The sequence below is a fragment of the Schistocerca gregaria genome, chromosome 1 (assembly GCF_023897955.1).
Source record: "Schistocerca gregaria isolate iqSchGreg1 chromosome 1, iqSchGreg1.2, whole genome shotgun sequence".
NCBI lineage: Eukaryota > Metazoa > Arthropoda > Insecta > Orthoptera > Acrididae > Schistocerca > Schistocerca gregaria.
Window position 1 is genome coordinate 411,776,253 of NC_064920.1, and position 12,416 is coordinate 411,788,668.

The 12,416-nt window shown below is 42.9% G+C and overlaps 1 protein-coding gene across 1 annotated transcript in view; it reads right to left on the bottom strand.

Moving 5' to 3' along the window:
* The window catches only part of LOC126349825 (G-protein coupled receptor Mth2-like), a 583,470-nt gene extending 578,720 nt beyond the window's left edge, over window positions 1-4,750 (bottom strand). The window contains exon 1 of the mRNA XM_050002465.1: window positions 4,653-4,750. Within this exon, the coding sequence (XP_049858422.1) occupies window positions 4,653-4,731 (79 nt within the window). The 5' untranslated portion in view covers window positions 4,732-4,750. The remainder of the gene's footprint in view (window positions 1-4,652) is intronic.
* Window positions 4,751-12,416: the final 7,666 nt, after the last annotated feature.

Consider the following 12,416-nt stretch of genomic DNA (forward strand, 5'->3'; position numbering starts at 1 on the left):
CTGAATCTTGGAACATGAATAAATATTTAGTTAGTAAGTTATTTACACAGAAATGTAGATTACTTAAAAAAAACTAGAGCTAAATATTGATCAAGATGATGATTTTGTATCATTTTATATTGAAATAAATATAACTAACTCAAAATCATGCAATTTACACACTTTCACTTCAAATTTGTTGTTCAGTGTTATTTAAGTGGATAGCGTTTTACAGCCCTACCATCATTTTTTATTAATGTAAAAGGCTTTTCATTTTCAAAAACAATTTTATTTTATGTAGAACACAGCACTGGATAGCGCTGGCATATAGGACCCTAGACAGTGTCCAGGAATCCTTTGAAATTAGTAATTCTGAGTTATGTGACTCATAAACGGAGTGTATTATTCCGATTATTGCAGTTTGGTAATTTAAAACGAGCAGCCAGCCCGCAGTATTTCAATGAAGGTAAAAATGGAAATAAGCGTAGGGCATCGTCGGGCGCCAAGTGCAGGTCTTATTTCATTCGACGCCACACTGGGCGACTTGCACGGCGTTGATGAGGATGAAATGATGATGAGGACAACACAACACCCAGTCCCCGAGCGGAGAAAATCTCCAACCCGGCCGGGAATCGAACCCGGGCCCGCTTTCATTTGTTCGATATTGTTCGTCGCATTTGTTCGGTGCGGATGTCCCATGACACCCGTTCAAGTTCAGTGTTGAGCCGATGACTCAGTTTTTTATCACAGAGGGCAGACAACCCGCTGACCGAACGCGCTGAGCTTCCGTGCCGGCTGTTAAGCAGACGGACTCAGTCAGGGTATCTGGTTACTTAATGTTTGCGACACTGAGCATGAGCGGCCTTCCGCGTAGGCGCTGCTGCACACAGCGGATAGTTGGCCACGGTAATAGCAACGCTTCCTCCCCGGGCCGTCAACAACGAAGGTAAAGTGTGACGCTATTGACAACTGTTTCTCTTTTAACGTTACAGACTCGGTGTTTTTGCTAAGTATTTTAATTATTTTTGTTGTAAATTATTTTAATAGCTATTACGTTCTTACTTTGACGATTTTACTGAGTTCTTTTTTTTTTAGCTTGGGAATGGCCTTAGCCCCAATACATTTTATCATAGACGCTCTCGCATTCTTGAAAAGAAGTTTTAAATATCTGGATATAAATGTTGGCAACAGTGTCATCCGGGTTAAATAGAACGTTTAATCTTTTGGCTGTAATAAAACACACACCTTATCGCTTTTATTTGTCCGTTTCTTGACATGGTTAAATTTCGATAAGTTCTTTTATTCCTATGTATACAGTGAAGCATCTGAGGATACAAATTTAATTTGCGTAACTGGTCGTGTTCTCCAAAAAAGAATTCTAACAGTCGAAGCGGTCTTGTTTATTCAAAACCTCTACATTTCTTTTTGCTTTGATTGGTCGGGTGTACAGAAGCAATTATCGGTTGATCCGTAGCAATTGGCAGTTCTTCCTTAACAAGTGTCAGTATTTCCTTAGCAAGTGTCAGATGTTCCTTTGCAATTGTGAAGCAATGTAGGGATCTTCGCATGTTTGCTGAACCAATCCCTTTCTGCAACTCCGTAAGTGCTGCACAAGAGAGTGACAGAGAAAAGACTGCAGGCACTATTTTTTTGCAGAAGAGCGACGAAATGGCTGTCGTACCGAGCAGTCACCAAAATTTAGCCTGAACAAAATCGCGCTCGGCAACGTTTAATCTGCAGACAATCAATGCTCTAAATTCTTGACATTCCTCTGACGAATAAAAAACTCTACCCATAACGCAGTAGGGGGCAAGTGCCCTCCACTGCATACGCCTGTGTGTTAAATTATGGATTCATCTGATTTTGTGAAACTGTTATGTTCATTCGATTTTGTTAATGATCAATAGTCAACAAACGCTGCACCAATTGAAAGGGAAGTGTGATGTACACAAAACTGTGTATATAATGTTGAGGAGACGACGTATCAAGATCTCTTCAATCTCCGTGAGCACACCTACCTACAAACAGCTTCCACTGCATGCGGCACTGCAAAATTTTTCACAATCTTGTCGGTTGCACAGGTATTTGAGCGTCCTTATTACTCTTCATCAATAATGAACGTGCAGCCGTTCCTGAATTCTGCGGCTCTATTCGTAAACGGAGAAGTATCTTAAATATTAGCACTTGATTAGTTACGTAGCCTTCAAGAACGAACAGTCAGTGAGAGCATCTCCATTCGAAGGAGTAGAGCGAGCAATTTTAGATCTAGCCCATCATAGTGTCTCGGTTATTTTCAGCCAGTTACCAAGTAAGCAGTTAGGGGGCAGAGAGGTTTGCCATTCGGGTATAAGTTCAAAATAGTTCAAATGGCTCTGAGCACTATAGGACTTAACTTCTGAGGTCATCAGTCCCCTAGAACTTAGACCTACTTAAACCTAACCAACCTAAGGACATCACACACATCCATGCCCGAGGCAGGATTCGAACCTGCGACCGTAGTGGTCGCGCGGTTCCGGACTGTAGCGCCTAGAACCGCTCGGCCACCTCGGCCGGCTCGGGTATAAATGGGAGGGGCTTAACAGTCTTGGTCTTTCCTGTCAACTACGGAAGGCCTCTCACAAACCTTGGTCATAACTGGCGGACTGGAACTTTTTTAAATAATTTAATTTATTTGTAGGTCAATAACCTTCATTTTCCAGACAAAAATTAAAATACTGTGTATCTGTGTTACGTATGTTATATATGTGACTATATATTACTGTAAGGAGTGATGTCAATTATAAAACCACGTGTTACATAAATAATTTTTTTTTAAGTTCCTGCGACATTTGTTCAGTTGATACATTTCTCATCATAACTATGGTCATGACTACTATCAAAGTAAGACATGGTTAGTCAACTAACTCTCTCCACCAATTATCTCCTCCATCACCCCCTTCCTCCCCCCCCCCCCCCCCTCGTCCCCTCCTCAGCTCAACAGACTAACTAGTTGGCAAGGGAGAGCGTCGCGTCTCGTCGATCGCGCGCCGATCCCTCAGGACGAGAGAGTGCCTCCTCGAGCCGGCGGTGTTTGCAAATCTCCACATTCAAGTCGTCGTGTCCGCGTCTTTTCCGACACTGCCAGTACCTAAAGGGCCTCCACACGTTCAGTTTTTATTAACAATACTGTATTGTCAGTTCTACAGTACACTGAAGTCGCCATCGTACCACCAACAATTAAGCCCGTATTTCCTTTTGAAAACGCAATTTCAAGACGCCAAGATGTCGAAGAGTCATTAATCGTTCGTTGCTATTTTATTTACTACTACTGTCAGAAACAAAAGAAAATTGGATACGCGATTGGTCGATTTGCTCTTTAAAATCCGATTTTCTTACAATTTAAGAAAAATTATTACTGAGATCACACGTCAGAATAGAGAAAAAACGCACTTTAATTAGAAAGAAAATAGCAGTTTGAAAAAGGATGGGAGTAACTGAAGCTTCTGACTCCAGGAAGACCGTTTGAGTGATGTTTGGTTCTGTGTCATCAAATGCCAGCAGTATAATTGTCATGAAGACCTGCAAAACAATTGTATCTCTCCTGTAGTAATATTTTTAGTTAATTAAAGAAAATAACGAAAAAATATTTTGTGTTTTGTGATTATTATTTCGTATGGCATGAAGTTCAGTGCTATTGTAGAGAAATATATAAACACAAAGAAATAGGGATGAAAGTCTTAAATACATGCAGATTTAGATTTTGATCCTTACATAATTAAATACTGCTACAGTTTCATGTTGAGGTTCCTTAATATTTCGTGACTGTGTGACTGGCACACATGCAGACCACCAATTATTGTATAAATGTTCGAAATGGAAACAATTTCCCGTAGTTGCAATATGGAATGCTGCTGTGATTTAATTCGACAAGCTGAAACGATGTTTCAATCTTACAAATCAAATCATGTTCCGGAGAATCATTTATTAACCGCATTCTGAAGTAATAAAAATTATTATTGCATAAAATTACGCCACCTATGAATTTTGTATTAAAATATTATTCAAAAAATTCAGTCCGAGGAACTATGATTTTGTTTTGATTCAGATGTGCAGTACGAAGACATGCATGGATGCAGATACTGCTATTTCAGACATATCCCGAGGCCAAACAATAGTTTTTGCTTGTTTATGGACTACAAAACGCGGACTATTCTTTGAAAAAATTGCCTTTTTCGTGTTAAACAGCACCACGCCCTGCCCTTGCTTCGGAGGCAAAGTAAGCAAAGGAACTTGTATTTCCAGAAGTACAACGTTCACACAGCTCTTGAAGGGCTGTGGAGTCGCGCAAAGTACGGGGCGAGTGGTGGAGGAGGGAACAGCTATCTATCCCTTCGGACCAGGCAAATCCCTCTGCGAACCCGTTGTGTCGATAGATCTTGTGTCCAGATCTCTATGTCCGCGTATCTCTGGACACCGATCTAGTTGCGTATGGTTCTACAGCACTCGACAGCAGAACGGAGTTGATTAATGGATCCGAGAAAGCAGGCACTAAGGAATCCCACTTTCTGCGACGTTGCTGGTATTCCGCAACTAGGTTTTATTTCGTTACGTCACCATTGACCACAGAGAGGAGGAGTCGAATTTTGCCGTTGAAAAAAAAATGAGTATCGAGAGAATTAGGACGATGGACATACCCTCCTCCTCAGACGCCGAAGCCATGAACATCGCGACGGCTGCCAGGATGACGGCTCGAGCTGGTAGCGTGCACCGCATCGTGGGGACGGCTGCGTTCTGAGTCACTGAGAGCGGCCGGCGTCTTAAAGTGGCTGCAGGAAGGAGCCCTGTAGCCGCAACTTCCCGCTCCGCTCTCAGTATCAGCTGCTCAAGAAAAGGGGGCGCCAAATCAGTCCCGGGTGCAAGGGCAACTCGGGTCGCCCGATAACATCGGCAGATAACTTAGTTACTCTGCCTGCATCCCATCTCCTTCATCAGTTTCTCGCCATTAAAACGACGCCGAATGCTTATGAATGGGCTATGTCTGTCTGGAGAAGAACGTTCAAGCACCATACACCCTTTCCTCAGTTACTGGAAGAAGAAACTAATATGAGAATGAAGGGAGAAACGTTCTATTACATACTCGAGATGGTTCGCAGTGACATCATGATTCACTGGAAGATGGACTGATCGTAAATATACGGTAACTACTCTCTCCGTCCCTCCTTCCTTCCCCCTCTCCCCAATCCCCACCTCCCTCCCTCCCTCCCTCCCTCTCTCTGTCTCTTCCTCTTCTTTGTGAGTTATCTGTCTTCTAACTAGTTTGATGCAGCCCGCCACGCATTCCTTATGTCTCTCCTGTACCAACCTTTTCATCTCAGAGTAGCTCTTACAACATAGTTCCTCAGATATTTGCTCAATGTACAAATATTCGAATCTCTGTCTTGCTCTACAGTTTTTTGCCCTCTACAGCTCCCTCTGCGGTAGAGGTTATTCTGATGCCTTAAGAGGCGTCCTGCGCTCCTCTCCCTTCTTCTTGCCAGTGTTTTACATTTATTTTCCTTTCTTCGCCGTTTCTGCGCAGAACCTGTACGTTCCGTACCTTATCAGTCCACCTAATTTCCAACATTATTCTGTAGCACTACATCTCAAACACTTCAGTTCTCTTCTCCGACTTTCCCACAATCTGGTGTTGAGATCGGTTTCACTGAGACTGAGTACGTACTGGCGCACTGATTTAAAAGTCGGTCATCTTCGGCCGATGTCGGTTGTCGGCGAAATCCGCCGATGTCGATGCCAGTGGAACTCCAGTCTAACGGCTACATCCTCCTACCAGACCGCGTTTCAATCCTCCCCACAAACGTAGCCCGCTATCTCACAGGATATGACCTGTATAAAGCGTACCTAACCACGATAGTAAGCCACCCACATGCCTATATGCAGGCACATTGTCAAGAAATAAGTGCTGTGGTGAGGTGTGATAGAGAACCTATTGACTGGGCCTGATCTGTTACCGCATCGTCTTGCAGGACATCGTTATCTAGACTTTCACGAAAAAGAGCTTCCAGCACTATTGGAAGAGATTCTTTTAGGTCCACAGATGGCTATCTTCTTCCTGCAGAACTCTTTTCAGTCGGCAGGTGACTAATGACGTAAACCTTGCAGAAATTGTGGCCTTTCTTGACTTGACCTTACTCCCTTACATTTTGCTGAGGATGGTTGAAAGGTGAAAGGCGAAGTCTACAAAGAAAACGTAAACATGGAACACGAAGATTAGGATTTAACGTCCCGTTGATGAAGAGGTCACTGGAGACATAGCACTTACTGGGATTCGTAAGTGATAGGGAAGGAAATCGACAGTGCTCTTTCAAAGAAATCATCCCAGCATTTCCCGTAAGCGATTTCTGAATCTCTCAGAAAATCTAAATCTCAGTAGCCGGAGGCAGATTTAAACCGTGGACGTCCCAACTGCGAATCCAGTGTGCTGATCACTCCGCGACCTCGCTCAGTTAAGCGAAAGAGCCGAATTTATCGTATTACGAACAGTGCTGCCCTCATAAAAGAACACCAACACTCTTCCTCAATTGTTTGTTGAATGCATTCCAGTCTCTGTCTCTCCCTGCAGTTTTTACCTCCTACAACACCTTCTAGTAGAGCGGTCGGCAACTGGTGGACCGCGGAAGATAAAAACTGGAAAGTATAAATTACGTACTCAACTTATTTGAAATATTTTTCTGTAGATAACAATTCGTTTGAACGTCACTCTCATAGTATTCTCTAGAAGTGAACAATTAACTGCAGAATAAATACAATTCTTAATAGTTAAGTATAGGTAGATTAAATACACCGTTACTATGCTGTGCAGCGCAGGAAAGTGCACGGAATAGAGGGGGAGGAAGGCAGAAAACTGGCTCGCCGGCGCAGCATGGTATGTCGGTCCACATTAAAAGCTCTGTACACACGAATGCAACACAAGAATTTTATTTAATGAACAAGGAAATTTTATAAATCTATTCCAGACTCCGGCAACCACTGAAACCTCTATTGAATCGGAGAAAGCATATTCATTTAAATACCATTATTTTTCCATCATTTTGATTTGCAGCTCCTTGTATTGGCCGTGTTTGCAGTTAAAATTGTTGAATGTGAGGTCCGCAGTTATGCAAAACACCATTTTTCTCAGTACCCAAACATGTTTCGGTACCACTGTGCCAACATCAATGGGTTTTCGTTTTTTTCCGTAATGTGAACATTTTTGTTAAATGATTATAAAATTATGTGCATTTTTAGTTCAAACAACAGATCGTTTCTTATTGTAAATATCTTCACATTTGGTGTGCATGAATTTTCTGGATCACTTGTGTGTTAATTACTGCAGGTAGCTTGTCATCTGCAATCAAACGATGTTGATGAGAAAGATTTTGCTGGAAGTTAACCTATGTTCTAGAATGTAATTTAGTTTATCGCGATGTTTTCGCGCCTATATTCGTTTTTACTTACGTTTTCATGTGTCAAGCGTCGGCCGCGATGGTCTAGCGGTTCTAGGCGCGCAGTCCGGAACCGCGCGACTGCTACGGTCGCAGGTTCGAATCCTGCCTCGGGCATGGATGTGTGGGATGTCCTTAGGTTAGTTAGGTTTAAGTAGTTCTAAGTTCTAGGGGACTGATGACCACAGATGTTAAGTCCCATAGTGCTGAGAGCCATTTGAACCATGTGACAAGCACTTTCATTCTCCGCATCATGCTGAGGTGTTGTGATGCACACGTAACTGTAACAAGTATTTTCCACAAATAACCTAGTAAAACACTTTTCACTTCACCAGAAGATAGTGTGATTGTGGTTTGTTATGTGTCTCAGCGCAGTCAGTGTTCATTTGTTCACCAGAGAGTTCGGCTCCAAATTTGAGTTTTGTTTAAATTTTATCTGTGTCTGTGTGTGTGTTTTCTGTGCGGTTCTTAGCTATGTATTCTGGTATTCCTTTTGTGTGTAAATGGTACGTCTTTGAAGATTTTAGTGTATCTATTTTTCGTGTGTGTGTGTGTGTGTGTGTGTGTGTGTGTGTGTGTGTGTGTGTGTGTGTGTCTCTCTCTCTCTCTCTCTCTCTCTCTGTGTGTGTGTGTGTGTGTGTGTGTGTGTGTGTGTGTGTGTGTAGACTTTATTTGCTTGTGCTGTTTTTATTTGTAAAGTTCCTTTAATGTGTTAAATAGCGTGCCCTTGCAGAGTGTAGTGTATTCGTTTAAGACCTGTTTTCCTTCTGTTATTGCATTCTGTATATGGAAGTTCTCCTCCTATGCAGCAAACTGACCATTGAAGAAAACTTAAATATAAAGAAGGCAATTACATGTTTGTGTACTGAGAAAAACGGTGTTTTGTATAACTGCCGGACCTCATATCCAACACCAATATTTGTGCTTGTAGCTCGAAAGATAGCTTAAAGCTACTTTATGAAACTTCGGTCGAGTTCACTTAGCGGCAACGAATCACCTCCTTTGCATCTTGGTGTGCGGCAACATACACTTTGACACTGAAGTAGCTCCTTTACGGTGCATCGGCACGTGCTGTGTGGCGGGTGCCAGTATTTTTATAAGGAACGAACCTAATAGCCGTGTACCGCAAGTCTCTAGAGGAACGGAAGGTTCCAAATGATTGGAAAAGAGCACAGGAAGTACCAGTCTTCGAGAAGGGTAGTCGAGCGATGCGCAAAACTATAGACCTATATCTCTGACGTCGATCTCTGAATTTTAGAACATGTTTTTCGCTCGCGTATCATGTCGTTTTTGGAAACCCAGAATCTACTCTGTAGGAATCAACATGGATTCCGCAAACAGCGATCGTGTGAGATCCAACTGGCTTTATTTGTTCATGAGACCCAGAAAATATTAGATACAGGCTCCCACGTAGATGTTATTTTCCTTTACTTCCGGAAGGCGTTTGATACAGTTCCGCACTGTCGCCTGATAAACAAAGTAAGAGCCTACGGAATATCAGACCAGCTGTGTGGCTGGATTGAAGACTTCTTAGCAAAAGAACACAGCATGTTGTTCTCAATGGAGAGACATATACAGACATTAAAGTAACGTCTGGCGTGCCACAGGGGAGTGTTATGGGACAATTGGTTCAAATGGTTCAAATGGCTCTGAGCACTATGGGACTTAACATCTTAGGTCATCAGTCCCCTAGAACTTAGAACTACTTAAACCTAACTAACCTAAGGACATCACACACATCCATGCCCGAGGCAGGATTCGAACCTGCGACCGTAGCAGTCCCGCGGTTCCGGACTGCAGCGCCTAGAACCGCAATGCCGGCTATGGGACAATTGCTTTTAACAATATATATAAATGACCTAGTAGATAGTGTCGGAAGTTCCATGCGGCTTTTCGCGGATGATGCTGTAGTATACAAGAAGTTGCAGCATTAGGAAATTGCAACGAAATCCAGGAAGATCTGTAGCGGATAGGCACTTGGTGCAGGGAGTGGCAACTGACCCTTAACATAGACAAATGTAATGTATTGCGAATACATAGAAAGAAAGATCCTTTATTGTATGATTATATGATAGCGTAACAAACACTGGTAGCAGTTACTTCTGTAAAATATCTGGGAGCATGCGTGCGGAAGGTTTTGAGGTGGAATGATCATATAAAATTAATTGTTGGTAAGGCGGGTTGAGATTCATTGGGAGAGTCCTTAGAAAATGTAGTCCATCAACAAAGGAGGTGGCTTACAAAACACTCGTTCGACCTATACTTGAGTATTGCTCATCAGTGTGGGATCCGTAGCAGGTCGGGTTGACGGAGGAGATAGAGAAGATCCAAAGAAGAGCGGCGCGTTTCGTCACAGGGTTATTAGGTAAGAGTGACAGCGTTACGGAGATGTTTAGCAAACTCAAGTGGCAGGCTCTGCAATAGAGGCGCTCTGCATCACGGTGTAGCTTGCTCGCCAGGTTTCGAGAGGGTGCTTTTCTGGATAAGGTATCGAATATATTGCTTCCCCCTACTTGTACCTCCCGAGGAGATCACAAATGTAAAATTAGAGAGATTCGAGCGCGCACGGAGGCTTTCCGGCAGTCGTTCTTCCCGCGATCCATACGCGACTGCTTCTGTCTGCAGCTCGTGGTCGTGCGGTAGCGTTCTCGCTTCCCACGCTCGGGTTCCCGGGTTCGATTCCCGGCGGGGTCAGGGATTTTCTCTGCCTCGTGATGACTGGGTGTTGTGTGATGTCCTTAGGTTAGTTAGGTTTAAGTAGTTCTAAGTTCTAGGGGACTGATGACCATAGATGTTAAGTCCCATAGTGCTCAGAGCCATTTGAACCTCAAACGCCCCCTTTGAAAATTTATACAAGACTGTGCTTAAACTGACACACAATATTTTTAGCGCAACGCAATCTGACTTCCAAAAATCCCTACGAAAGAATGGCCCTGACTAACATTAACCTATACGTTTCACAAATCACTTACCTCACAAAAATCTTCGTTACTCAAGCTACTGCAATACAGCGAGCGCCACTACTGCCAGCTAAATAAAAGATTAAAACTACGGAAGTCACTAACTACTGAGGCACAGTTAGCAAATGAAAGGTTTTAATAGAGAACAAACAATGTATTTACCTTAATAGTCATAATATATATATATCAGTTCATGACACCAATTCTTACAAATTTCAAAACTCCTCCATCTCTCTCCCCACATCCACCACTGCTGGCGGCTCACCTCCAACTGCGCAACGCTACGCGCTGTTAGCATCCAGCTGCCGCTGCCCAACACTACAATGGCAGACAACAATGCAAACTAAACACAGACTGCACACGGCACAGCCAGTGATTTTCATACAGAGCGCTACGTGGCGGCGGCGTTACCAATAAAAAACTTAATCAACCTACTTACAAACCATACGCGACTGGAACAGGAAAAGGAGGTAATGACAGTGGCACGTAAAGTGCCCTACACCACACACCGTTGGGTGGCTTGCCGAGTATAAATGTAGATGTAGATAAACAACATAAATTTTATGGTCACTTCGTCAGTAGTTGTTGCGACCTCGCACGGAGCGCTTCATTATTATCTAGGCTTATAAAGTTTCATTTGCGTCGATATGAATCCCAAAAAGCGTAAAGTTGATAGTGAAATAGGAAGTTTTTGACTGAGTGGGCTGAGCAATATTGTTTTACGCTGCCTGATAGGCCTGGAGCTGTTCCAGTTTGCTTCATATGCAGTTTGCCTCATATGCAACAGAATTGTCGCTCCGGTTAAAGCCCTAATTTAAAGCGACACTGCGAAACAACTCATCAACAGTTCCATAAAAATTTTCCTCTGGGTAGTCACGCTCATCAAGGAAAACTCTGGGCATATCTAGCTTTGTACAAAAAAAAAAAAAAAAAAAAAAAAAAAAAACACGGTCTTCCTAGTACGGTCTATGAGCGAGCAAGGAAAATCGGCAGTAGCAGCGATGCGTGGGTGTTGGACGCTTGATAAACACCAGAAGCCATTTTCAGACTCTGACAACAGAAAAGGGATGTTGTTTTTGCAATTCAAGGTATTCCACTGACGGCAAGAAGTTATGCAAAGAGGACCGAAATTTTGCCTGCGACAATATTGATGAAGAACGAATGTCCATTTTCGTCAGATTTTTGGATATTGAAAGTAATTTAGGGAAGAATTGGTAACAACATTGCCCTTGAAAGGTATGACTCGCAGAGAACATTTATTCAAGACTTCTGGCGACTTCATGACAAAACCAAACATTAGTTATGATAGAATGGTGTTCCTTTCTACTGACGGGACCCCAGCGATGGTCGGCAAAGAGAAAAGACTAGTAAAGAGAATAAAAGATAAGAATGCGAGGCTACTATCTTAACAGTGCATAAATCACCATTGCAGCCCTTTGTGGAAAACTTCAGGAAAGACTGTTCAAAGAGTTTGTTTCTGACTGTAATTCGGAGCATTCTGACTTACTGCAGTTGGCTGGGCTGATTTGGTGAAAGAGACCAAACAGCAAGGTCATCGGACTCATTGGATTAGGGAAGGATGGGGAAGGAAGTCCGCCGTGCCCTTTCAAAGGAACCATCCCAGCATTTGCCTGAAGCAATTTAGGGAAATCACGGAAAACCTAAATCAGGATGGCCGGAAGCGGGATTGAACCGTCGTCCTCCCGAATGCGAGTCCAGTGTGTTAACCACTGCGCGACCTCGCTCGGTCTTACTGCAGTACAACAACGTTCGTTGGTGAAGTAAAGTCAAGTGATTGAACGCTTTTGGCAAATAAAGGAAAAGTAACACCCTTCTTAGAAAACTTGAATTCACAAGAAGCAATAAACCACTTGGAGTTCCTAGCAAACTAACGCAGCTATGGCTTTCTTGAAAGAATTTCTGAAACATTTAAATGCGCCCAATACCGTGCTAGAAGGAAACGGGAAATTAATGTGTGATCTGATACAAAGGGTGTCTTCTTTCCGTCAGAAGCTGG